This window comes from Elgaria multicarinata, chromosome 18 (genome assembly GCF_023053635.1).
Source record: "Elgaria multicarinata webbii isolate HBS135686 ecotype San Diego chromosome 18, rElgMul1.1.pri, whole genome shotgun sequence".
NCBI classification, from domain to species: domain Eukaryota; kingdom Metazoa; phylum Chordata; class Lepidosauria; order Squamata; family Anguidae; genus Elgaria; species Elgaria multicarinata.
Window position 1 is genome coordinate 18,096,322 of NC_086188.1, and position 26,131 is coordinate 18,122,452.

General features: G+C 50.3%; 2 protein-coding genes across 3 annotated transcripts; one reads left to right on the forward strand and one right to left on the reverse strand.

Annotated features, from left to right (window-relative positions):
• Positions 1-1,860: 1,860 nt before the first annotated feature.
• On the reverse strand, positions 1,861-5,081 carry LOC134410512 (cytochrome b-c1 complex subunit 9). The gene is made up of 2 exons (XM_063143806.1): positions 4,906-5,081; positions 1,861-2,110 (listed from the first exon to the last, which is right to left on the reverse strand). The coding sequence occupies exons 1-2, from the start codon at positions 5,071-5,073 to the stop codon at positions 2,063-2,065; spliced, it is 216 nt and encodes a 71-aa protein (XP_062999876.1). The 5' UTR covers positions 5,074-5,081; the 3' UTR covers positions 1,861-2,062.
• Positions 5,082-5,296: 215 nt separating this feature from the next.
• On the forward strand, positions 5,297-24,536 carry ZMAT5 (zinc finger matrin-type 5). 2 transcript variants are annotated; one of them, XM_063144220.1, is made up of 6 exons: positions 5,297-5,440; positions 7,459-7,609; positions 9,222-9,284; positions 12,059-12,139; positions 20,977-21,088; positions 23,814-24,536. In XM_063144220.1, exons 2-6 carry the CDS (start codon positions 7,483-7,485, stop codon positions 23,941-23,943), a joined length of 513 nt encoding a protein of 170 aa, XP_063000290.1. In that variant the 5' UTR covers positions 5,297-5,440; positions 7,459-7,482; the 3' UTR covers positions 23,944-24,536. The 2 variants fall into 2 exon arrangements, with proteins under 2 accessions (XP_063000290.1, XP_063000292.1); XM_063144222.1 differs by having other exon boundaries at positions 5,303-5,396.
• The last annotated feature ends 1,595 nt before the right edge of the window (positions 24,537-26,131 follow it).

The window sequence follows — 26,131 nt, forward strand, 5'->3', positions numbered from 1 at the left end:
TAGGAATGGTTCCCACAAGATGCTAAGTCATGGTTCATACAACATGCTAAGCCATAACGTTTAGTTCAAAATGCTTAACTACCATGGTTTAACATGTCATCTGAACAGGATCATACTTTGGTTGAGCCCACTTTTCCCTTTCCTTTCATCCCAAATTTTCGTTAAGGTCTCAGCTGATACATTTTTAGCCATCTTTCCCCCTTTGCTTTCCAGGGTAACTGCAGCCAGACTCCATCTGTGTGTACTGCTTCCTCTCCATTCAATGGGCTGGAGACAGGTCGTAGAGAAGCAAACTTTTGCTGCTTCAATTGAACCAGCAAATTTCTCCGCAGTGGCTGCTGAACCCACAGACAGCACCGATTTCTTATAGTAGACAGGTAGAAACGGACACAGAGAAATGTGTCAGACAGTAGTGGGGCGATAGCAGCTGGTACATGATAGCCCCTGCTGGAGCCGTAACCCAGCTGATGGGCTGGAACACCCTCTTTTAATTAAACACTGCCCTTTAAAGCATTGGGGTGTTGAAAGTTTTGCACTCAGGTTTTCTCTCGGAACAAAATCTGAGTCTGTAAATCGCGGCAATGAACCCTACCTAATGTAATTGACAAAAGTATGGCGCGTGCCAGCAAATTTTAAATTTGACTCCATGGCATTTTCACTCACAATACTGCAGTATCAGCAACTGTTACAATTGGAGAGTGGGGGGGGGGACTTAAAAATAATTTTGTATTTGCTTTTCAATTAGGCAGACTTGCAACAAAGGGAGCACCTCCCCATACCTGTCAGTGCAAGAATAAATGTGCTACTACCTACTTTCTTATTGTGCCTAGTAGGTTAACAGGGCTGCTTTTCCCCATCTGCACTGAGGTTGGTATTTGGCATGCAGACCAAATACCTGACCTTTGTGAGCCACAGGGGAGGCCCAGCTAGATTACCAGTGGTCACAGCAGTGGCCCTTGCAGCTCACTGTAGCTTCTTACTAAGCGGTGGTGGTGGTGGATGTACAATATGTGCCAATTTCATAGCTATGCAACTTGTCCAAAACAAAACACGGTAGCACAAATAGTGCAGCTCATTTGGGCCTGTCTTTCTACCATGATGGACTGCTCTAAAGAAAACTAGAGCAGTGCCTTTTGGTCACTAGGAAAGAATTTTCAATTTCATTAATACTTTATTTTTCAAAACTTCATGGTACAACTTTCCCAGAGGTACCTTCTCTCCACCCCACACAAACCTAAGGGCTTTGTTGGATCAGACCAAGGGTCCTTCTAGCTCTACACTCTGCTCATGCTGGCCAACCAGCTACCTGTGGGAGATGCTCAAGTAGCACATGAGTGCAATAGCAAGATGCACGCCCGCAAATATATATTTCAGAAAATTAGAGCGCCGAGGCTGACAGACACACAGTTGGCTCTTCATGAACTGCCCAGTTAATGATTTAGTCGAAGCCAAAGCGAGTGAATGGAGTTGCGTGTTTTAAGTGTCACTGCTTCAATAGTGAACTCAGGTAGCAAGTACCAACAGGAATGGAACTGAAAGGACTACTGAGGAACAAGAGGGAGGGGTATCAGCATGGCTGGGAGAAAACCTGAAGGATCGAAGGACTGCTGAAGGAAGACTGAGCATGTTCAGTAGCTGCTGGGTGTTGACTTACCAGAGGGAAGAGAAAGAAAGCACAGATGCCATTTGAGCATCTTCATTTTATACTATGGCTGGCAGCCATCCTGAATGGAAGTATTTCTCTTGGGTGAGGACGGACTGCAAAAATTGGTTACAGGTCCTACTTGCAGCACCACCTATTTGAGACTCTTTGGTGCCTGAATATTGGACTGAAGCAATGAAATGAACATTCACCAGACAGACACTAGAATGTATTTTATTAAACTATACTTCAGCACAAGTCTTTGAGTCCAGGTAGCTTTTCTGTCGCTCTTGAGAAGATGCACTCTGGTTCGAACTGATCCATATGAATGAACATCTGCTGCTTTAACAGCTGGTGGTTTGGAAGAGGGCTTGAAGTGAAGATCAAAGAAAGGTCCTGCAGGAATTCAGCATCTGCGTTTCACTCTTCAGCCGACTCATACTTGTGCTTGATATGCTTCCACAGTTTCTGCATGGTGAGAGACACAAGAACACTACATTATGCAAGAGCCTTGGGAATGTCGGCTTGTAGCTGAACAGGAAATTACAACCCTGCAGTGACCACCAGATACTGCCCCCAGGATTGCTGGGGCATATTTAGCAAAGTACAGCATACTGTTCTAAATAATTTCAGACAAAAAATGGCAAGAACAGAAGCAAGAGGATGCGTGTCTGCTTGGTAAATAACATCTTTCACAGCATCACCCTTGCAATATAATCCTAACCATGTTTATTCATTAGTATGCCCTACTCCCTAGCAAGTGTGTTTAGGACTTGCAGCCTAAGAAATCCACACACTCATTTTATTCATACTGCTACACGGTTTGCATGTCAACTGGCACTTCTACTCATTTTTAGCCTTTCCAACATTCTGTCTTTGTTTCAAATTGTGGTCGCCCCAATTCCTCCAAAGAGTACAAACCTATTGGGAGTGAAGTTTTGAGACCTGCCCTAGATACATACCAGTAGCAAAAACAAAAAACCCTCACAGATACAATAAAGTATCTGCAGTATTATTTAAATACCACAAATATGCACTGCGTTCTACAGAATAAAAGATGACAGATCCCTGCCCTGAGGAACCTACAATTTGAGAGAGACAGGAGAAAGGGGAGGTAAAGGCAGAGAAACAGGAAGAACAGGAACTAGGGGGCGGTAGCAAAAGCTTTATAGGAAAGGTGGGTTTTGAGGAGGGATGTGAAGGAAGTGAGGTGGTATCTCATCGTTGTTCTGAGATGCGGAACTAAAAGGGGGAAGAGCAGAATTAGTTTGGATGATGGCAACAGTAGTTGGTTCGTATGGCTCTCTCATGGACCTAATTTTCTTCTCCACAACAGAGAACGTAGGACACAGGAAGCCGCCTTTCCCTGAGTCAGCCCCATGGACCATCTAGCCCAGTATTGTTGCTATTCTCTAGGATTTCAGGCAGAAATTATTCTAGCTCTACTTGGAGATGCTGGCAATTGAATCTGGGACCTTCTGTGTGCAATGCATGTGCTCTACCATGGCTGCTCCTCTGAGAAATGTACCCCAAGTAGATATGAAAACATGGCAACTGTATTATCAGTGATTTCACTAGAACAGGTGTGCAGAAAAGCAGCCACCTACCACTTCAGATGCAGAGTAGGACCTCTTTGAAAGAACTCTTAGGTCCTACCAACCCGAAGCTGATTGGTTTTATAGTGACCTCGTATGCAAGTAACCCATGTAGCAGGAGCAAGCTGCCTCTCGTGCACGCATCTCTTTTAGAGGGGTTGTCATGTTAGTATCAAGTGTAAAACATCTAAAGCGGTAGTCATGTTAGTCTGTTGCAGCAAGAACAACTAAGAATGTTGTTTTAGTTTAAAGACCAACACATTTATTATATTATTTGTTTATTACTACAATTAGATCCTCTATTTTCCCTCTTGCAAGGAATCCAAGGCAGCATACATGACCCTCCTCACAACAATCATGTTGTGATTGGCCCAAAGTCACCCAGCGAACTTCATGACTGAGTCCTAGCCCAAACCACACCAGCCTGGCTAGTTTTTGTGGACCAGATCCTTCTTAGTAAGATGAAGCAGTTAGAGGCATCTATATATAGTCAGTGATGCAGAATGGCATTACCTGCATTTAAGGAAGTAGACTTTAATCTACAAAAGCCTACATCATTATACATGAACCTACCCGTAACACTGTGCTCAACATCCAAGGTCCTCCTCCGAGTGCCTACTCCGAAGGAAGCTCGGAGGAAGGCAACAAGAGATAGGGCCTTTTCTGTGGTTGCCCCCCCCCCCCCCATTGTGGAACAATCTCCCTGACGAGACCTGCCTGGCACCGACACTGTTATCGTTTCGGTGCCAGATCAAGACTATTCTTTCCTCTGGTATTTAGCAGTACGTAGTTCACCTGAGGTTGTTTTTGTGATTTTAAATGTTAATATATTGTTTTTATCCTAAACTGCCCAGAGAGCTTTGGCTATGGGATGGTATACTGATGGTGATGATGATTGCTTTACTATGATTTTAGTAGAATGTAAGCCTATGCGGCTGGGTCTTGCTATTTACTGTTTTACGCTGTACAGCACCATGTACATTGATGGTGCTATATAAATTAATAATAATAATAATAATAATGATGTTAGTCTTTGAGCTGCCACGAAACTCTTCTATGCTGGATTTAAAAGACTAACACAGCTACTCCTCTGAAAAGTTGTATGCTGGATACTCAATGACCATGGTAGGCACTCACAATTCAGGTGGCTGAAAAATAGTCATGCCTTTCAAATAGGCTTAAGGATGAAATCATGAATTTAATTCACCGTACAGAAACCAGGTGCTATGAAACAGCTGCTCTGTTCTGGCACACAGCAAGCACAAATACATGCGCTTGTGTCCAGCAGTTACAGACCGGCATAGAGGCCATAACTCGATACCCATCGATTTCAGCGCAAGCACCACTGAATCCAGTAGAACTTACTCCCGAGTAGACACAAGGCGGGGCTGGAAATCCTTCAACGCCTGTTAGAGAATGCTTCGTTTTAGATAAGAGGTGTTTCTCTCCCCCCCCCCCCCCCGCTACCTTCGGGTAGGCCCCAGTACAACCGGAGAAATGTCAAGCCTTCATTAATCGATACAGAAGGAAACGCCCTCTGTACGAAGTGCGAAAGGCCGAAGCCGGGACCTCGCGTATATCAAGCCCCCCCTTGACCTTCAGCCGATCCCGCCCCAGTTTTACGCAAGTCCCCGGCTCGGGCCTGCGAGCTCACCCAGGCCGACTTACCCCCTTGTTGAGGTACTCGAAAAGCCCATCCGTGACCTGGTCGAAGGCCCGCTCGTACAGCAAGACGCCCACCACAATCGTGAGGGCAAAAGTGGAGGTGCGGCGGAACATAGCACTATAAATCTTCCGAACCAGCGCCATTTTCGGTTGCCTTTCGCTACCACGCATGCGCACTCCATTCTTATAGAGCCGACTACCAATGCCGTGACGTCTTTTCCCCGCGTAGAATTATGGGCTTTGCAGTCCCGATACCGCAACCTCTCCCTGAGCTTTTCAAGCTAAACAGACTACACTTCCCAGGGTGCGCCACGCCTCCTTCGCGTTCACGTGATCTTTGAGCGCCGAGACACCTGGGAGTCGTAGTCTCTCTTAATGGGATCGCTTTAGTTTTCGTTTTCGAGCCGCTCCACGCTACAGTTCCCAGTTGGCTGAGAGGAAGAGGAGGAAACTGGGTGGAGACCCAGGCGGTGGGGTTTGTCTGCCAGTCCCAGGTGTGCCAGGCGCTGTACAAGTGATGCAGCGTCTGTGGAAGGAGGTGAGTGGATTTCTGGTTGTTAATATTGTGTAGACCCATTGAAATGTATGGCACTTGTTAGTCATGGCTCACTTAAGATCCATTTATTTCAATGGGTTTACTCTAAATAGGACTAGCATTGGCTAATACCCCGGGCTAGATGCTTTTTCATTGCTGGGTATCACGAAGGGTGCCCAAAGTCATAATTTACATAGGAAGTGTGTAAATCATAGAATCATAGAATAGTAGAGTTGGAAGGGGCCTACAAGGCCATCGAGTCCAACCCCCTGCTCAATGCAGGAATCCACCCTAAAGCATACTTGGCAGGTGGTTGTCCAGATACCTCTTGAAGGCCTCTCATGTGGGAGAGCCCACAACCTCACCAGGCAACTGATTCCATTGTCGTACTGCTCTAACAGTCAGGAAGTTTTTCCTGATGTCCAGCCGGAATCTGGCTTCCTTTAACTTGAGCCCGTTATTCTGTGTCCTGCACTCTGGGAGGATCGAGAAGAGATCCTGGCCCTCCTCTGTGTGACAACCTTTCCAGGACTTGAAGAGTGCTCTCATGTCTCCCCTCAATCTTCTCTTCTCCAGGCTAAACATGCCCAGTTCTTTCAGTCTCTCTTCGTAGGGCTTTGTTTCCAGACCCCTGATCCTCCTGGCTGCCCTCCTCTGAACACGCTCCAGCTTGTCTCCATCCTTCTTGAATTGTGGAGCCCAGAACTGGACGCAATACTCTAGATGAGGCCAAATCAGGGCCCAATAGAGAGGAACCAGTACCTCACGTGATTTGTGAACCGCCCAGAGAGCTTCGGCTGTTGGGCGGTATAAAAATGTAATAAATAAATAAATAAATAAACTTGGAAGCTATAATTCTATTAATACAGCCAACTATTAATGAACCAACTCTGTGATCCTGGAGGAGAACGCTATGCATGGCTGCCATCCATGTGCCACCTCCAGTATCCGAGGTTGTTGCTGGGGAACATGGGTGGGAGGGTGCTGTTGCATCATGTCCTGCTTGTGGGTTCCTGGTTGACAGCTGCTTGGCCACTGTGTGAACGGAGGACTGGACTAGATGGACCCTTGGCCTGATCCAGCATCAGGGCTTTTCTGAGGTTCTTATGATCAAAGACAGAGGCCTTCCTCCAAGTTGCCATCTTCCTCTGAAGGTGGCAACAAGGGAGAGTTCCTTCTCAGTGGTGCCACCCCCCCCCCCCCCGATTATGGAACCATCTCCCACCGAGGCTTGCCTGCTGCCAATGCTGCCATCTGTTCAGCGCCAGGTTAAGACTATCCTCTCTACTCCCAGGCATTTGACGGCATATAATGGCAGCATTTAGGTCAGTTGTTTCTATTCAGGTCCATTATCGTATTGTAAATATTTCAGTTGTTTCAAAATGTTTTAAATTTTGTATGTTAGTGATTTTATATTATGTTTTGACTCTCTTGCATTGTGATGTGTATTTTTTGTGAACTGCCCAGAGAGCTTTGACTCTTGGGTGGTATAGAAATGAAATATAATAATAATAATAATAATAATAACAACAACAACAACTACCACCAATGTGTTGTGTTGGTGAGAATGGGCGTGGTGGTCCTAATGTATAAATGCTTTTTGCCTAGTCATCTGGAGGCTATTCTTTCTTGCCATGGCAAGTGGCTACTTATGTCCCTTTGAATATCTCTGTGTTATCTGCTGAAGTTCACACTTTAGCGCAACTATTGCATGTTCATGGGCTCTTGTCCCCTTTTCCACCTGGACATCCTACACATAAATGTTCAATGACAGTATAATTGAGGTTGACGTTTATGTATTTATTAAATTTATAACCTGACTTTCTTCCAAAAACAGCAGTCAGGGCTGTATTCACAGCTATATCCCCGCCACTGTAACAGCTCTGCGTGAATTAGATCGAGATCCTGTCCCACGGAGAGCATGAGCAGCCAATGAGAGGACCATGCAATGGGCACAGCAGAGGAGGCTGAGTGGTGGTTTTTAGAATTGTGTGGAAAAATTGTGTTTGATCTTCCTTCAGGAGGTTTCCGTCAGTGAAGTCTAAATGGGCAAGCGCTATTTCTGCGACTATTGTGACCGCTCTTTCCAGGACAACCTACACAACAGGAAGAAGCACCTGAACGGCGTCCAGCACCTCAGGGCCAAGAAGGTCTGGTATGATCTCTTTCGAGGTAGGAGGCGGTTTCTCTTCCTTGGCCTCAAGAAAAGTCGGTGGAGTGGAGGGATTTGTTTCTTGATCACGAGCGTTTCTACCCTGCTCTTCATCTAGAAAGGCTCCCAGGGTGGTTCATGGATAAATAAAAATGAGTCCTTGCCCTTCGGCTTACAATCTAAAAAGTCACGACATGAGAGGTCAAAAAAGATGAGGAGGGCAAAGGAACGCAAGAATCATAGAATCATAGAATAGCATAGAATCCTGGATACCCAGGTTTCGGCGGTGGCCAGGAGTGCATTTGCACAGTTCAAGCTAGTGCGCCAGCTGCGCCCGTTCCTAGAGATGTCGGACCTGGCCACGGTGACACATGCCTTAGTTACATCCCGATTGGATTACTGTAAGGCGCTCTACGTGGGGCTGCCTTTGAAGAGTGTTCGGAAATTCCAGCTGGTTCAAAGAGCTGCAGCCAGATTGCTTGACTGGGGCTGGTTACAGGGAGCACACAACTCCCCTGTTAAAACAGCTCCACTGGCTTCCAGTCTGTTTCCAGGCACAATTCAAAGTGCTGGTTATGACCTATAAAGCCCTATATGGCTCGGGTCCAGGTTATTTGAAAGACCGTATTCTCCCTTATGAGCCTGCCCGTGCTTTGAGATCTTCTGGAGAGGCCTTTCTTTCAGTCCCACCTTCTTCGCAGGCGCGCTTGGTGGGAACATGGGAGAGGGCCTTCTCGGTGGCTGCTCCGGTGCTCTGGAACTCTCTTCCCGGGGAAGCTAGGCTGGCTCCCTCCTTGATGGGCTTTCGGAAGCAGGCTAAAACTTTTTTGTTCAAGCAGGCCTTTGGAGAATAATCCAGCCCTCCATCTATGTTAATGTTTTATAATTTTGTTGTGTATTTTTTAATTGTTTATGGTTTTGTTTTCCCTCCCCCCCCCATGTATATTTTAAACTTTGTAAGGCCGCCTTGAGGCCCAGCATTGGGCAAAAGGCGGGATACAAATAAATATAATAAATAAAAATAAATAAATAGCAGAGTTGGAAGGGGCCTACAAGGCCATCGAGTCCAACCCCCTGCTCAATGCAGAAAACACAGGCACCTAACGTCACTGCTGCACAGTTCGTCTGGTGACCGGCTGTAATGCAGTTAGACATTGTTGGGCCTTTTTATCACAACCAGCTGGAACGGAACCAGCTCAAACCCAAACATGGGCGGTCTTGGCGCTGAGCTGATGAAGCAGCCTGCTTCCTGTCCCTCCCTCTTCTCCACGGATGGAACGGCTGCCGATGTTTTTGAGGGACCACGGATGGCACTGGGTTGCCCCTGTACGTCTTCATGAATAGAACGCAGGTTGAAGGCGCTACTGACTTGTTAAACGACCACCAGCTAACTTCTCGGTTTGGGGAGTGTGTTTGAAAGAGCTCATATTGCACAGTGGCTACCAGTGCAAGCCTGTGCCAGCCTGTTCAGGAATAAGCCCTGCTGAGTTCAGCAGGACTTACTCCCAGGCGAGGACAAGACAGCAGCTGTTCAGATTGTTTTAAATTGCTGAAGGGCTTCGGAGGCAATTGTCCAACGTCCCAATGTAACAACCCCATTCTCCATCTCTTGTGGTCCTTCGCCTCTCACAGATGCTGTGGCCGTCCTGCACGAAGAACAGAGCAAGAAGCCATGTCGAAAATTCCTGCAAACAGGTGTGTTTTCTCTGTAATTCCCTTCCTAACCCCACAGACCAGAAGCCTCCCAGAAGCCCAACAAGCAGGGCGGGAAGGCAATGGCTCCCTCTGCTGCTGGGCTACTGGTATACTTTCTCTGAACTTTTCATAGAATTGTAGAGTTGGAAGGGGCCTATAAGGCCATCAAGTCCAACCCCCTGCTCAATACCAGAATCCACCCTGAGAACCATTTTGCTGTTGGGTGGCACAGCAGAAATGGGTCGGATCCAGATTTCCTCTGGATTAACTGTGCCGGCGGAAGTGGGCTTCATAGAATCATAGAGTTGGAAGGGTCCTATAAGGCCAACCCCCTGCTCAGTGCGGGAATCCATCTTGAATGCCTCTCGTGTGGGAGAGCCCACGACCTCCCTAAGCCATTGGTTCCGTTGTCGTACTGCTCTAACCGTCAGGAAGTTTTTCCTGATGTCCAACCGGAATCTGGCTTTTTATTTACTATTTATTATCACATTTATATCCTGCCTTGTTTTTTGTTTTTTTGCTTTCTCGCACAGAACTCAAGGCTACTTCCATAGTCCTCCTCCTCTCCATTTTATCCTCACAACAACCCTGTGAGGAAGGTTAGGCTGAGAGTTGGGGCCTGGCCCAAAGTGACCCAGTGAGCTGCCACGGTCAAGAGGGACGCGAAGCCAGATTTTCTGAGACCCGGTCCAACGCTCTGTCTGTTGCACCACACTGGTGGCCAGTAAAAAAATGTGAAGGGCTTCTGGCCTCCTCCGTGGATTTAACTAATCCCCCTTTGAAGCCACCAAAACTAGCAGCCACCACTGTCATGTCTTTTAGGAAAGGAAAGGAAAGGAAAGGAAAGGAACCTCTCGTGCAAGCACTGAGTCATTACTGACCCTTGGAGGGACGCCAGCTTTCGCTGACGTTTTCTTGGCAGGCCTTATAGCGGGGTGGTTTGCCGTTGCCTTCCCTGGCCGTGATTACCTTTCCCCCAGCTAGCTGGGTACTCATTTTACCGACCTCGGGAGGATGGAAGGCTGAGTCGACCCGAGCCGGCTGCCTGAAACCAGCTTCCGCTGGGATCGAACTCAGGCCGTGGGGAGAGTTTCAGCTGCAGAAACTGCTGCTTTACCGCTCTGCGCCACACGAGGCTGGTCTTTTAAGGTGCATTTAATTCCCCTTATTCAAATAAGGATATACGGGTTAGATCCAAAAAACCCACAAGTGCAGTTCAGTTCCTAGAAACGGGTGTTTCAGTAACAGGAGGAGGTGGGGTGGGGGGAGAGGGGCAGTATTTGCAGATTTCCCTCCCTCCCTCCCTTTGTGCCCCCTGAAATTCTGCCGCAAAGGAAATCTACCCACCCACCCGTTTCCAGGCTCCTATGCTGAATCGTATTTTTTTAAAATCCAACTCATAATACTTGAATATAGAACTGAAGCCTAGAACAGCCTTCTCTAACCTAGCACCCTTTGATGTGTCTGACTACAACTCCCATCATCCACAGCTATGCTGGCTGAGATGGATGGGAGTTGTAGTCCATCCTATCTGGAGGGCACTAGGTTGGGGATGCCCTGGTCTGGTAAATCTCAAAGGGCGGGCAGAGTCACATGGGAATCAGAGTTTCCTTTGGAGTATCCCGGACTCAAGCTTGTTCCGGGCTTTCAAGGCAATAACGGGCTCTTAGAAAGTCCCCAGGGAACCAGTGCCAATGAAATCATAGTCGTGGTTCTGCACGCTCAGAGGAACAGGCCTGTAAATGAGGCCTGAAAATATGCCGCCGGCTGTGTTGCAGGCCTTCTTCCGTAGACTGGCCTGCTCATTTTGCAGCAGCTGCAGGGCTTGAGCAGCGGATGTATGGGCGTGCGCATGCCAAGGACTAAACTTTCTGCTGGGGAAGATGGGCTGAGACTCAGGATATTCTGGAGCAACAAGGAAAGAGGGACGATGGTGTTCATCCCAGTGTTGCATAGGGTGACCGTATGGAAAGGAGGACCAGGCTCCTGCATCTTTAACAGTTGTAGAGCAAAGGGAATTTCAGCTGGTGTCATTTGTATGCCTGCAGCGCCTGGTGAAATCCCCTCTCCATCACAACAGTGAAAGCTGCGGGAGCCCTGTCCCCTTTTGTATCTGGTCTATAGTGGAGTGCCCAGATACAAAAGAGGGCAGGGCTCCTGCAGCTTTCACTGTTGTGATGGAGAGGGGATTTCACCAGGCGCTGAAGGCATACAAATGGTGACACCTGGTGAAATTCCCTTTTCTATCCAACTGTTAAAGATACAGGAGCCCTGTTCTCCTTTCCATATGGTCACCCTACCTGGCTCTCTTTTGTATCTGGTCAAGAGGGCAGGGCTCCTGCAGATTTAACTGCTGTGATGAAGAGGGACTTTCACCAGGTGCTGCATGCATACAAAGGACACCTGCTGAAATTCCCTTTTCTATATAGCTGTTAAAGATCCAGGAACCTGGTCCGCCTTTCCATATTGCATAAAGAAGCCTTGTCTTCAAGATCCTTCGATATATATACTTTTTTTAGCATTCTGTTTCCCCCTGCTCTCTCATTTCTCCATGAGGCCTAGAAACGTGCTATATTTAAAATAATATTCCCTTTTTAGGATTCTGCTGTTGCTGCTACCAGAACCTCTGTTGTGGAGGCATTGTGCTGTGTTCATGGTTGTGGTGTTCTGTTAAGGGTGCCAATTCTGATTGATTGATTGATTAATCGATCAGGACTTCCCTGCCCTCTTGGGCACCCTCTGCCTGACATGCCTTTGTTTGGATTTCCTTGCAGGCCAGTGCGATTTTGGCTCCAACTGCAGGTTCTCTCACATGACGGAGGGGGATTTGGAGAAGCTGAATGCACAGGTGCAAGGTGAGCGCGGCCGCAGGGTTCAGCTTAGGGTGACCACATGAAAAATTGTCTAGAAAAGGAAATTTCAGCAGGTGTCACTGGTATGCACGCAGCTCCCAGTGAAATTCCTTCTTCATCACAACTGTTAAAACTGCACTCTTTTGTATTTGGGCACTCTAGTATAGCTAGTGTAGCTTTAACTGTTGTGATGAAGAGGGAATTTCACCAGGTGCTGCATGCATACAAATGGCATCTACTGAAGTTCCCTTTCCTACACAACTGTTAAAGATACAGGAGCCCTGTCCTCCTTTCCACATGGGCACCCTATGAAGTTCAGCTGCAATGAGGACACTGAGAGGGGATTCCAGAAGAGCCTAGCCCATGCAATTCCCCGGTAACTGTTGTGCTCGCTGTGGCATGAGGGCAGAGCTCCAGAGAATTAGTCAGGGTCAGTGGGCAGAAGTAGTTGCAGAAAAGAGCTGGGTAGTCAGATGATAAGCCCTGAACCTTCACAGCCCCACCCAGAGCACAGCTGCAGGCCATCCATGCCTCCTGTGGAATGGCCTACTCTCCAGCAGAGCCTTGCTCACAGGGGAGGGGTTCTACAGCTCTCTGCTTGGCTGAGCTTCTCTGCGTCTTCACTTGTGCCGCCACCTCCACGGCTCTGGCACGTGGAAGGGGCCTTCCGGAGGAGGCTAGGTTTCTGCGAAAGTGTAGAGAAGCAAGAGTTTGGGGCGCAGTGCTACGCTCACTTAGCCTACAACTCCCAGCAGGCCCCAGCCAGCCGTGGGAAGCGGAAGAAAGGCCAAATGCCTCCCGCTTCTTTTCTTCTTCCGACCTCGGCCCAAGCAAGGGAAGAAAAGAAAAGTCAATCCCCACGTTTCTTCCGGGCTTGCTGGAGTGAGAGAGTGAGAGAGCGAGGCAGGGTCTTCTCTGCTTCGTTGGAAGCTTTGGCAGTGGAAAGGGCCGGCGGGTGTTTCTCCCGCTCTGCTTATGCCTCCTGCACCCTTCAGGTGATCATGTGCATCCCTTCATTTAGTTCAACATGGCGATAAGCCAGCCCCGCTACTGCATTTCGGGCCCTCCGGCTCGCCTCACTGACCGGGGCCCCAGACCTCAGCCCCAAAGTCCGGCCTAATGGCGCCACAGCAGAAAGCACAGAAGAGCACTCGCCGTTCCTTTTTCTTCACCGACCTGCTGCAAGCGGGAATGGCTCTCTGAAGCTGCCGCCCTGGGACTCTGTTCCTAGGGCAGGCAAGAGGCGCTCGCCCCTGACGAGCAGAATGATCGATGCCCGGCCCCGACCTCAGCTTGCTGAGAGGAAGCAGGTTATCCAAGAAAAACAACGACTTGGTTTCCCCTCGGCTTCCCCCCCCCCCCCACTCCCAGTTGTGAGCACAAGTGGGCACTCTTGCTCTTTCCCACGCTCCGTTTTTGGGCATCGCAGCAAAGCAGTTTAAGCGTTCCAATTCTGGGAGGACAGAAAGCGTGCTTTTGCTGCCGGAGGTTTGGAACCCCAAGGCACGGAGTGCGGGGCGAATCCCGGCTGAGCTGTGAAGCGCGCGCGGGACGCCGCGGGGCCAACCCCGCTTAGGCTCTCCTACCTCACAGGGTGGGTGTTGTTGTTTTTTTAGGAAAAAGCAGGATGAGCTACGCCTTCCTGAATGCAAAGAGGCCCATTGACCTCCTGTATCCTGAGGGCCAAAATGCATATCATTTATTTTTTTTATTTATTTATTGCATTTTTATATTTCGCCTTTTCTCCTCCAAGGAACCCAAGGTGGTGTACATAATCCTCCTCCTCTCCATTTGATCCTCACAACAACAACCCTGTGAGGTAGGCTGGGCTGAGAGTTTGTGACCGGCCCAAAGTCGCCCAGTGGGTTTACGTGGCCGAGTGGGGACTAGAACCCGGACCTCCCAGTCCAACATTTTAGTCGCTACACCAGCTCTCAATCCCCGCGTTTCTTGAGGAAGATACTTGATTTCTTTCTTTGGGCCTGTTCAGAAGTCGCTGTGAACCCTGCTGGTTAAGGCTTTTGGTGAAGCAGCAGGGTTTACGGTGTCCCGTGCGATGCGTTTTGCTAAACCCGGCTCATTCACTAACCACAGTTGGAGCGTCTCCAGCAGGGTTTGCAGCTCTAACCGTGGCTTAAAGTGTTGTGTGGCGAGAGCACTAGAGGCCTTCAGGAAGTGGCTGGAGAGCCATCTCTCAGGGATGCTTTAAGGTGGATTCCTGCAGGGGGTTGGACGCTAATAATAATAATAATAATAATAATAATAATAATAATAATAATTTATTTATTTCTTACCCGCCTCTCCATTTTGATCGAGGCGGGGAACAACAATAAACGATAAAATACATAATACTCAATTAAAACATACATTGTTAAAAACATACTAAAAACTAGGGCTGTGCACGGACCCCCCGCTCCGCCCTGCCTTGATCCGCCTAGAGTCCGCTCCGCTCTGCTGCGGAGCTCCGGCTCCGAATCGGAGCTCCGCAGCGGCGGGGGGCGGTGCCAGGTAAGGCCCCCCTCCCTCCTCCCCCTTACCTGCTTCCGTCCCGGCCTGCCGCCAGCTTCACTAGAGACCGCAGCTCAACCAGAAACTGTAGGCCCCGCGTGCGGCCTACACTTCCAGGTTGAGCTGCAGACTCTGGCGAAGCCGGCGACGGGCCGCGACAGATGCAGGTAAGAGCTGCCTCCCCCTTACCTGGCTCTGCCGCCGTCGCTGCACAGGGGGTGGAGGCAGGGCCAGGTAACCACCCCCTCCTTCCTCCCCTTTACCTTCCTCCCCTTTACTCTTCCTGTTTGAGTCCTTGGGCTCTAGTGAAGCAGCCGCGGGGCCACAGACGGATGCAGGTAAGACCCCCCTCCCCCTTGCCCCCTTACCTGGCTCTTCCACTGTCGCTGCATGGGCAGCAGCAGCAGGGCCAAGTAAACCCCCCTTACCTTTTTTGCGGATCTCCGGATCGAGGCGAAGGATCCGCCTTCACCTCGATCCGCTCCACGGCGCTCCGCAGCTCCCCCGATCCTCTTCGCCTCCGCCTTAAGAGGAGCTAAAGCACCCCAATCCGCTTCTGCTTCTCTGGTCCGAGGAGAAGCGGAGCACAGCCCTACTAAAATCATCCTAAAAACATTTTAAAATGGCCTGGTTGGCCCCTTCTAACTACTATTCCATGATTCTATGGAGTGTCTTCTGAACAGGCCCTCTATTTAGTCTTGAATGAGTCTAGGTGTGTAACATGGATCACGTCTTTGCCACTAGGGGAAGAGGATTGAGGGTGCTGAATGAGGACGTAAAAGGACCCTAAACCGTCCAGGAAAGGCAGTTACCTGCATTTAAGTCTCCATTGCAATCCTAGACACAGCTTAGGAATTTACTGTAGTCATATAAGGAACTGAAGCTGCTTTTTGAAACTGCCCTGAGGAGAGACCCAGGTTGTTTTTGGAGTCCGAAACGCGTCGGCTTTTCTGAATAAACATTATTTCAAGAAAGCCTTATCAAAATAACATTCATTAAGAACTCATTTTTTGGTTTCACCCCTTGGCGTTTGGCTTTTTTTTTTTTTGCACTCTAAATCTCTCTCAGATCTCTCTCTCTCTCTCTCTCTCTCTCTCTCTCTCTCTCTCTCTCTCTCTCTCTCTCTGTGTTCACCGTTTGAGAGAGTCATGTATGGATTTTTCTTCTCTGCCCCTGTAATTTTTCTGCTGCAATATTTTTATGGCCCATAGTCGTGTTTAAATTGTTTTGATTGTGTCTGTTCCTGTCGGCCACCCCGAGAACCATTTTGCTGTTGGGTGGCACGGCAGAAACGGGTCGGATCCAGATTTCCGCTGGATCAACTGCCCCAGCGGAAGTGAGCTTCGTAGAATCATAGACTAGTAGAGTTGGAAGGGGCCTACAAGGCCATCGAGTCCAACCCCCTGCTCAATGCAGGAATCCACCCTAAAGCATCCCTGACAGATGGTTGTCCACCTGCCTCTTGAAGGCCTCTAGTGTGGGAGAGCCAACAACCTCCCTAGGGAATTGGTTCTATTGTCGTACTGCTCTAACAGTCAGGAAGTTTTTCCTGATGTCCAGCCGGAATCTGTCTTCCTGTCACTTGAGCCTGTTATTCCGTGTCCTGCGCTCTGGGATGATCGAGAAGAGATCCTGGCCCTCCGCTGTGTGACAACCTTTTAAGTATTTGAAGAGTGCTCTCATGTCTCCCCTCAGTCTTCTCTTCTCCAGGCTAAACATGCCCAGTTTTTTCAATCTCTCCTCATAGGGCTTTGTTTCCAGACTCCTCCTTCCTACAGCAGCTCCTCCAGGCCTGCCAAAAATGCTACACTGGACAGTCAGGAGGCCCAGGGTGAACTGTGGTGTGTGGGAGGGGAGAATACCCCCAAAACTGGTTAGAGAAAGCTAAGCAGGCCTGGGTCCGGCCGGTGCTTGGAGGGGAGACCACCTGAGAACCACGTGTAGCCACCTTGAGTTCCACGACGGAGGAATGGCGGGATGGACACGTCCTAAACGGAGAACTAAAATCCAGAGGGGAAGACAGGCAGCGTGGCACCGGGAAGGATCCGTGGGGTGTGCTTTCTCTCTGGCTTGACCCGAAACCCACTACGACAGCTGTTGTGATGGTTGGAGTCTGCCCAGAAACGGGGGGCCTCCCTCCGCTTGCAGCGGAGCTGGCGGAGGCTGGGAGATCCGAGCATCTGTTCCCGGCCTTGTCGTGTTTGTTCGCCAATTATGCAGCTATTGATTATTGGCGGCGGTTAAATGGGCCGGATGGAAGCAGAAGCACTGAGTCGGATGATGAGAGGGGCGGCAGAGAGAGAAAAGGAGAGACTGTTCCGGCGTGCGTGCGGGGTGGGGTGGGGGGGAGGACCCCAGCAAAACCCTCGCCCCCACCGCCTCCGTTTCAATCCTGCAAATCGAAAACCTCTTTTAATTAAAGCAACTCCGCTGCAGGGAAAGCCAAAGTCTTGGCATTTGGCGAAGCTCCTGCTGCTGGCTTGGGCGAGGAGAAACACTCCATTGTGTGTGGGGGGTCTGCTTTCTTCGCTGCCCTTTGGGGAGGAGGGAGAGACGTGAGCCAGAGGGGCTGGATCCGCAGGGTTTGAGGAGAGAGCATGGAAAGCCTAGGATCGCAGGAGCCAGTACAGACCCGACTGGGCTGCATTAATAGAAGTATAGCTTCCAATTTGCGCGAGGTACTGGTTCCCCTCTGTTCGGGCCTGGTTAGGCCTCTTCTAGAGTATTGCGTCCAGTTCTGGGCTCCACAATTCAAGAAGGACACAGACAAGCTGGAGCGTGTTCAGAGGAGGGCAACCAGGATGATCAGGGGTCTGGAAACAAAGCCCTATGAAGAGAGACTGAAGGAACTGGGCATGTTTAGCCTGGAGAAGAGAGGATTGAGGGGAGACATGATAGCACTCTTCAAATACTTAAAAGGTTGTCCCACAGAGGAGGGCCAGGATCTCTTCTCGATCCTCCCAGAGTGCAGGACGTGGAATAATAGTCAACTCGATGCTGACCTTAATCCACACCATGGTTGAATCCCCTTGATAATCAGTTTCAGTTTATTTATTTTGGTCACAGATAATCAACCGTGGAGTTGACTGTTAACCCACGATTGACTATTGTGTTGTCTGAATGCAGTGATTAACTGTGGGTTGTTTAACCCACAATTAACCCATCAACAACCCACAGTTAATCTGTGTTTATTAAGCCATGGTATCCGGGTTTGCCCATCACGGTATAACCTCTGTTCTGGCCAATCAGAGATTGCATATTCAAAATTGTGGCGGCATGCACACAACCCGTTAACCCGTGATTTGCTGTTGTGTCATGCGAACGGGACCATTGACAAGATAAAAAGTTGCTTTATACTGAGTCGGACCAGAGCCCAGCATTGTCAGCAATGACCAACAACAGCTCTCCAGGGTTTGAGGCAGGGATTTTTCTGATCCTTCCTGGAGTTGCTGGAACCTGGGGCCTTCCGAATGCAAGGCAGGGGGTCTTGCCGCTGCGCCACAGCCGCTGCCACGCACCAACCTGGGATACGGCCCGCCATCCATCTCCGGCTGCCCGTCGCGCGTCCTGCTTCCGTTGCCCTCATCAATATTCAGCCGGTGAGAAGAATAATTGGCTGCCACCTTTGGACTGGCGCGATCCTTCACTCTGCCGGAGCGGTGGAGTTAATTTCACACCCTGTCGGGAAATGTTTAACATTTCGCTTAAAAAGCGTGACATGCGGCCCCGTCTTGGTTTACAGCAGGTGGCTGGTGGAGCTGGGGGGGGGGGGGGTGACGGCCGGGTGATGATGGGAAAGGCCTCCGTGGGGGCGAGGGGAGAGATCTGGGTGGGAAACGGCTCCCTGGGGAGGCCGGGCGGGAGGAGCAGAACATCTGTACACGCAGGAAGCGTACCTTGATCCATGCCTTTTCAATGCAGGAACCCGCGTTCTCGTTTACGAGAGAGGGAAAGCTTCCTTCAGGCCGCCATGGCTCAGGCTGCCGCTGGGCCTGTGGCTGTGCTCTTAATGTCAATATGTGGAGTCGTTTCCCAGATGTGTAGGGGAGTGGTGGCCACTGCCGACTTCTGGGGTTTGATGCCCCTGGGGCAAGACACTCTCAGTGGTCTCCTGTCCTCTATTATTATTATTGCATTTATATCCCGCTTTTTTTCCTCTTAAGGAACCCAAGGCAGTGTACATAATCCTCCTCCTCTCTGTTTTATCCTCACAACAACCCTGTGAGGGAGGTTGGGTTAAGAGTCTGGGACTGGCCCAATGTCACCCAGTGGGTTTCCATGGCTGAGTGGGGACTAGAACCTGGAACTCCTGACTCCCAGTCCAACACTCTAACCACTACACCACACTGCCATTGTCACCAGCTCCTCCTCCTCCTTGCCACCACTTGCTTGCTTGGCAGGCAGAGAGAGCCAGGGAGCAAGGAGGCCGCGGTGTCTCCTGCCCCTTCTTCTCGCCACCAGCGTTGTCTGGGCCAGGTGGACAAGCAGGTTGCCATGGGGAAGAGGAGGAGCAACTCCAGGCGGCTCTGGTCAGGGGGCCCCTGCTTGGTTGTGGGCCCTCGTAAGGTGCCCAACCATGCCGACCCTGGAGGCCAGCCCTTGCACCGCAAAAGAGCCCTCCTCTGGAGGGAGACGTGCTTCTCTGGCGAGTCGGTGAGGTGAGACGTGCAGCAGTTTTGGCCTGTTGCGATGGCGTTGGTGGAGTGGCACATGGTCGTGGTAGTCCAGTTCTCAGTTGGAACTGGGAAAAGAGCTGCACCCGTCAGGGCTCAAGCCCAGAGCAGGTCCTGAAGCAGAGGGGAGGGAACGAGGCAGAAATTCAGCCGATGTATCTCCCCCAATCCCCGAGCCCTCAGAACGTTGAGACCAGCCAGGAAGTCTCATATCAACAAGAAGAAGCGGCCTAAATGTCTCTTGCATAAGTAAATAAGAAGCCCAAGGAGGTCAGGTGATAAGTGGCAACTGTGAGAGACTGGCTGGGTTCACACAATGCACTAACCCATTGTGGTTTATTTTCCGGAACAATCCATGATGGGTTAGTGTGTTGTCTGTGGGACTTTCCCCCCCCGCCCCACGGTGGGTTATTCTTTCCCTCAAATAAGCCACCCTGAGACCCCACAGTCTGCAGTCAAGGTTATTTTACCTCTGGCGCGTTACATGTGGTCTGCCACACCGTGTGAGTTCTGGAGGTCGCCTACAGAGCTGCTTGGCAAGAGTGGCCAAAATCGCCGCCGCCACTCTGCTCTTCTCAAGCAGTCTCTATTCCCGCCACAAGGGAAGCTGGGATACCTACCTGGCTGGGCGGGAGGACTTCAGGGGGAGAAGTAGCGAGCGAGTGTGTGAAATAAACTGCTCTGAGTAGCTTGTTTGCCTGCTTGTGTGATGGGATCACAGTCGGTTATTTGCATAATCACCTGCCCAGGGCAGCTTGCCTCCCACCATGGCTTAGCGTGATGTGTGAACCCAACCACCGTCTTTCTTCGCTCTACCTTATACAGCTCGACAGATCTCTTCCCTGCCGGAATATCTGTCTCCTTCCTGCCTTTTTCACTCACCAGAATCCCTCCTTTCCTTGGCCTCCAGCTTTCTCTGTCCATCTTCCACCTTGGCCTGCTGCCGGCTCCAACTCTAGGCACTCCTGTGACATCAGAGCAGCTCAGCCAATGGCAGCTAAGGCAGGTGGCTTGACCTTAGAATCTGCAAGCTGGTGTGTGTAGGCTTGTAGGCCATCTGTTCCACCACCCTGCTCATTGCAGGAAATCCAGAATTAGAACATTTCCACTCAGTGGTTCTGTATTATATAGTACGTTGTTGTTTGATTCTATGGCGCCGGGTCTTATGTTGTGTTTCTGAAACCTTCGCTCGTTCCTGCATTAGCAGGCGTCATCTCTGCTTCCCATGATGCATTTGGGCACGCCCGTTCCCTCTGCACCTGGGAAAACAAGCCCGGCTTTATTTCAGGCTGCCAGAATGGTTGAGCTTCTCCTAGGCCTTGGCCCCAAGCCAGGCAGACAATCCCCCAAGCCATCAATAGCCTTCCCCCGCTTTCGCTGCCACGCCGACCGCCCTGGACTGACACACCCAGGCCAGAAGGCCGGAGCTTTCGGATGCCGTTCCGGGCTCTGAACCAACGCAGGCAAAAATGCCCGCTGGATGGGGAAACGGAGCCTCCGCCTGCAGCCTGCCAAATGCCCAGCAGCTGGGGAGGAGTTTCCGAAACCGCCGAGGCCAGAACTGCCGGCTGCCGACAGAACGGCGGCGGGATAACGGCGCGTGGGTTTAATGGTGCAGAAGGTTCGTGGTCTCACCCGTTTACCTTTCCCCAAAAACAGAGGAGAAGAGAGCCAAAGAGCAGCATTTTGACGGGGCGGTTCTCCCTCCGGGCACCATCGAGGACTGGCTGGAGAAAAGGGCCAAGGGCCGCGGTGCGGCGGAGGACGACAGGTACGTGGCCCTGGCCAACTCCCTGGTGTGCTCCGGCGGCAGCCCGCCCGGGCTCCAGGTGGCTTTTCCAGCTTGGCCCAATCGGATTGGGAGGGAGAATGTCCTGTCGACTGCCCCAGCGCAGCGGGGGTGGGTGGGTTATTTGCCTGTGAACTTTGCCCTCTGCCTCAATTTCTGTTATCGTTACTTCTTTTCAACGCTGTACCAGAATGAAGGAAGATCCCTTAGAGCAGAATGTAGATCTCCTTTTGGACTTCAACTCCCAGCATTCCTGACCATGGGCTGTGCTGACAGGGGCTTCTGGGAGTTGATGTCCAACCCCCCAACCCCTGTCTACCCACCTCTGCCTCAGCCTCTTTGTCCAGTATTGCTTTCCTCTGCTTGGCACCAGCGTTTAGGGGGTGTGTGGGGGTCTTTCACCTCACCCCTTGTACCAGCCATGTCCAGTCTCCCCTTTAGAGTTCTGACTGCTTCCAGCTGAAACCCGGAGCGGATTCATCTCCCCACTGGCATCGGAGTCCCCAGTCTCCACTGGCATGCCATTGCCCAAAAGGGAAGGCGGCAACAAGTTTGAGGTTCCCAACGGATCTCTAGGTGTGGAAGGGGAGAGGCCGCCTCCACCCCGCCAGTTCTGGGCCTGAGGTTCTTTAACCCTTGGCTGTGGGCTGTCTCTGTGCCTCCGTTTCCCAAATCTTGGGGCTGCTGGAAGGTGGATGGGTGGGGTGAGATAGTTCTGGATCATCTCCTCTCCTCCTGGGAGATGCTGAAGCCTTCTCCTCGCGTCTTCACCCACAGCTTGCCTTTTCCACTAAACCTCCCGGCTTGCTAGTACCGGATTGGGACCTGCTCCTCCTCCTCCTCCTCCTTCCTCCGGTCTTTTCTGCCTGCTGTTTCTCCCCGCTCATCTGACCCTCTGCTGCAAGCTTAACGGAACAGCACTTTGGGCGGGTGCCAGGTCTCCTGTTTGACCTCTTCCGATAGCTCCTGTCCTTTCCGCTCCAGCCTTGGCGTTCGGCCCCCTCACCTTGCTGGCCCCCTGCATTTCCCTTAGCGTCTTCTTCCCTGGCAGCGCTGCACCTTGCCCTTCTGTGGAGAGCTCCACCTTGGATCAGTTGGCTCTCCTCATAGGGGTATATTCATAGAATAGCAGAGTTGGAAGGGGCCTCCAAGGCCATCAAGTCTAACCCCCAGCTCCATGCAGGAATCCACCTTAAAGCATCCTTGATGGATGGCTGCCCAGCTGCAACTTGAATGTCTTTAGTGTGGGAAAGCCCACAACCTCCCTAGGTCATTGGTTCCATTGTCATGCTGCTCTAACAGTCAGGAAGTTTTTCCTGATGTCCAGCCGGAATCTGGCTTCCTTTAACTTGAGTCCGTTATTCCGTGTCCTGCGCTCTGGGAGGATCGAAAAGAAATCCTGGCCCTCCTCTGTGCGGCAACCTTTCAAGTCCTTGGAGACTGCTACTGATTGGGCTCTGGAGCCTTCAAAGAGTTCTGGGACCCCGTGCTCTTCCCGTAGTGTGGCACAGGGTGGAATTGTAGTTCCACCCCTGTTTCTGGAGGAAACAGAGTGCCATGAAAAAAACATTTGCTTGATGCACCTCTGCATCCATCAGTCAAGGCCTGAAAAGCCCCAGCGTAGTCATGTCACACACACACACACACACACACACACACACACACACACACACACACACCAGTACTGTGTCATTCCTGGCCAGGAGATCTCTCCTCTGGGAATTGGTTCCTCGTCTGTGCATGAGACAGAGAGAGTGAGAGAGGGCTGGATGGGTGAGTAATGAGGCTGTATGCTGAGCCAGTGGAGTGGGAGGAACCTTGTAATGGAGGGGGTTGCAGAGGAAGAGGAAGAGGGCAGGAAGGGGAGGAAAAAAAGAAGTAGATGTAGCTGAAGCAGATACAGTAATGGAATGGTAGTGGGACGTTCTCTGCAAGTGTTCAGGTTAGATCTGTATTAAGTGGGGGAAAGCCAAGTGGAATTGAGAGATGGAGGAAAGGTGGAGTGTGGAGAAAGAGAGATTGATGGAATGGCACAGAGAGAAAGAGTGAGAAAGAGAGTGATGGGGTGGCACAGAGAGAGGGGGGAGAAAGATGGGTTGGCACAGGGAGATGAAGAGATAGAGAATGATGGGTGACATACACAGAGAAAGGGAGTGATGGAGTGGTACAGAGAGAAAGGGAGAGAAAGACAGTGATGGGGTGACACAGAGAGAGAGAGAGAGTGATGGGGTGGCACACACAGAGAGAGAGGTATACAATGCTGCAATGCTGCAAATTCCACCATCCATCAGATCTGGCTCCACCCACCACCGCTTGCTCCCCTGATTGACTTTTTTTTTGTGTGTGGGGGGGAACACTAAACACTCCTTTGTAGAAAAAGTATTCTCCACCCCTGGGAAGGGTAATCCTGTGCCAGATAGTTCAGCGTGCTCTTAGATTTCCTACCAGCTAAGGATTTGAGCTCCAGGCACCCTCTCCCCATCCTTGCTCCTTCAGGGGCTCCAGCCAAACCCCAGCCTTTCCTGTCTGCAACCTGGGGCTATCGATACTGACCCTCCCTCGCAGGGGGGCGGTGCAAGGATTGCTGGCTTAATATTATCTGTGCAACACTTCCAGCCCTGAAAAAGGAACGAGATAAAAGTGGAGCATCCTTTGAAAACAAAACGGTTTCCAACGCTGTGCTTTTCTCCCCTCTTTCCCCCCGTAGCCCCCTCTCCGAGGAAGAGTCGCCTTTCCAGTATCCCCCCGGCTGGCCACCAGTTCAGGAACTTCCGCCTTCCCTGCGGGCTCCGCCTCCCGGGGGATGGCTGGTCCCACCGAATCTCCACTGGGGATGACGCCGGATGCAACTGGAACGCTGGATTCGAAATGGGATGGCCGTCGTAACCTTCTGGCATGTTGTTTCCTACGGGCAGTCTCCCCGGCCGTCACTCCGCTGGCCCAACAGCATTACCGTTTGTGAGGCAAGCGGGGAAAGTGGTGATCTGCTGCCGACATTTGGTGGTAATCCATTGCTTTGGACCTTTGCCCGGCAAGCGGTAATGACACTGCACTAGCCCTGGTTTACACCAGCACAGTTACTGTAGCGCCGGCACTGTGACAGCGTTGGATACTGCCAGTGAAGGCTGGTGGCTCCAGTGTCAGTGGGGCAGTGAATCTGTTCCGGGTTTCTCTCAGAACTCTAAAGAATCACTGTGGATGGTTCCTTTGGAGTTCTGACTGAACCCCGGAATGGATCCACTGCCCTGCTGAAATCGGAGCCTCCCCTGGACACTGTAACTTTCTGTAACTTCATTTTCATTGATCCAGGGTGGGGTTTATACAGACCGTATAATGACAAATTTAAAACACAAAGCAGAATGAAAACAGAGAAACCCTAATGCCATGGTTGAATAAGCTATTCAGAGTCTCAGTTGGGTTTTTTTAAAAAAAAAAGTAGCGAGAGAACCTGTTGCATTACCCCTGTATCCGTAAAGAAGAATCAAATTACAGCTTATGGACGTAAATAAATTCCCAACTTTTTTTATAGTGAAAACTGTTGCTATTCATGGAATCTGTGTGTCAAGAGTTTCCCAATGAAGTTTGTTTCATGATAATCAGTCAACGGGAGAGATAGATTTCTAATGAATAAAGGTTTCTAAACTCTGAGCGTATAAGAATTAAGCTAGCACACCCCTACGAGTGTCAGAATTTGCATTGCTTGATTTCATGCTCTCTGGTTTTCTTTGGCCTGCTTTAAGACCCCATTCAAACGTGATGCAAGTGTGCCAGAATGTGCCCCTGTGGTGCAGGTACCGAAAAGGCCATAAAAATGCAGATGGAACAAATATCATATCATAGAAACATAGAATCGCAGAGTTGGAAGGGGCCTATAAGGCCATTGAGTCCAGCCCCCTGCTTAATTCAGGAATCCACCCTAAAGCATCCCTGACAGATGGTTGTCCAGCTGCCTCTTGAATGCCTCTAGTGTAGGAGAGCCCACAACCTCCTTAGGTAACTGATTCCATTGTCATACTGCTCTAACAGTCAGGACATTTTTCCTGATGTCCAGTTGGAATCTGGCTTCCTGTAACTTGAGCCTGTTATTCCGTGTCCTGCACTCTGGGAGGATCGAGAAGAGATCCTGACCCTCCTCTGTATGACAACCTTCCAAGTCCTTGAAGAGTGCTATCAGGTCTCCCCTCAATCTCTATCAATCCCTCTTGATTCCTCAAAAGTATCTGATGAAATTCGCACTGAAAATGTTCAAAAAGATCCATTCCTCCCAACCCAGATGAGTCATTTCCCAGTTTTCTAGTGGGATCTGCCCCCAGGGCTGTCAGAAACCTCTGCTTCGAAACGCCAGCGCCCTTAATTTCAGCAGCTGCCTCTCCTTCTGAAACACGGACGAACTGCTTCTCCTGCTCATTGGTACAGACTTTCCACCAGTAACACACAGTCACAATTCTCAGAAGTGGTTGCGGGGAAAGACGGCCTTCCTATTGATAGAGGTCTGCACAGATGATTCACAGCAGGCTCCGAAAACATTTATTTGAGGGCAGTAAAAAAAAAAAAAAAAGTTTAAAAATCGATGTGGCTTGCTTATGATTGGGAATGAATCAGGAAATGCCAGCAGGGAGAAAAGCTTTGTTAGGCATGTCAGAAAAGATGGGGTGGCCAACTGCAGTTTTTTAAATAGATGAGAAAAATCATTTTAAAGGAGGTGCGGAAGCCAAGAAATGAGGAATGACTGACAGTTTTGGAAAAGGGTTACACAGGAGCAACAAAGCAGCAAGATCGTCTGGATGCTTGAGGAGAAGGCGGAGAGAACGTGGTTTTGAAGAGAAATGGGACATGCAATCCTCATGAACCCCATTTTTCTGCAGAACGGGCACTTCTAGGAAACCGGATGCATGGAAGAATTGCTGGGAATTTCATAGAATCATAGAATAGCAGAGTTGGAAGGGGCCTACAAGGCCATCGAGTCCAACCCCCTGCTCAATGCAGGAATCCACCCTAAAGCATCCCTGACAGATGGTTGTCCAG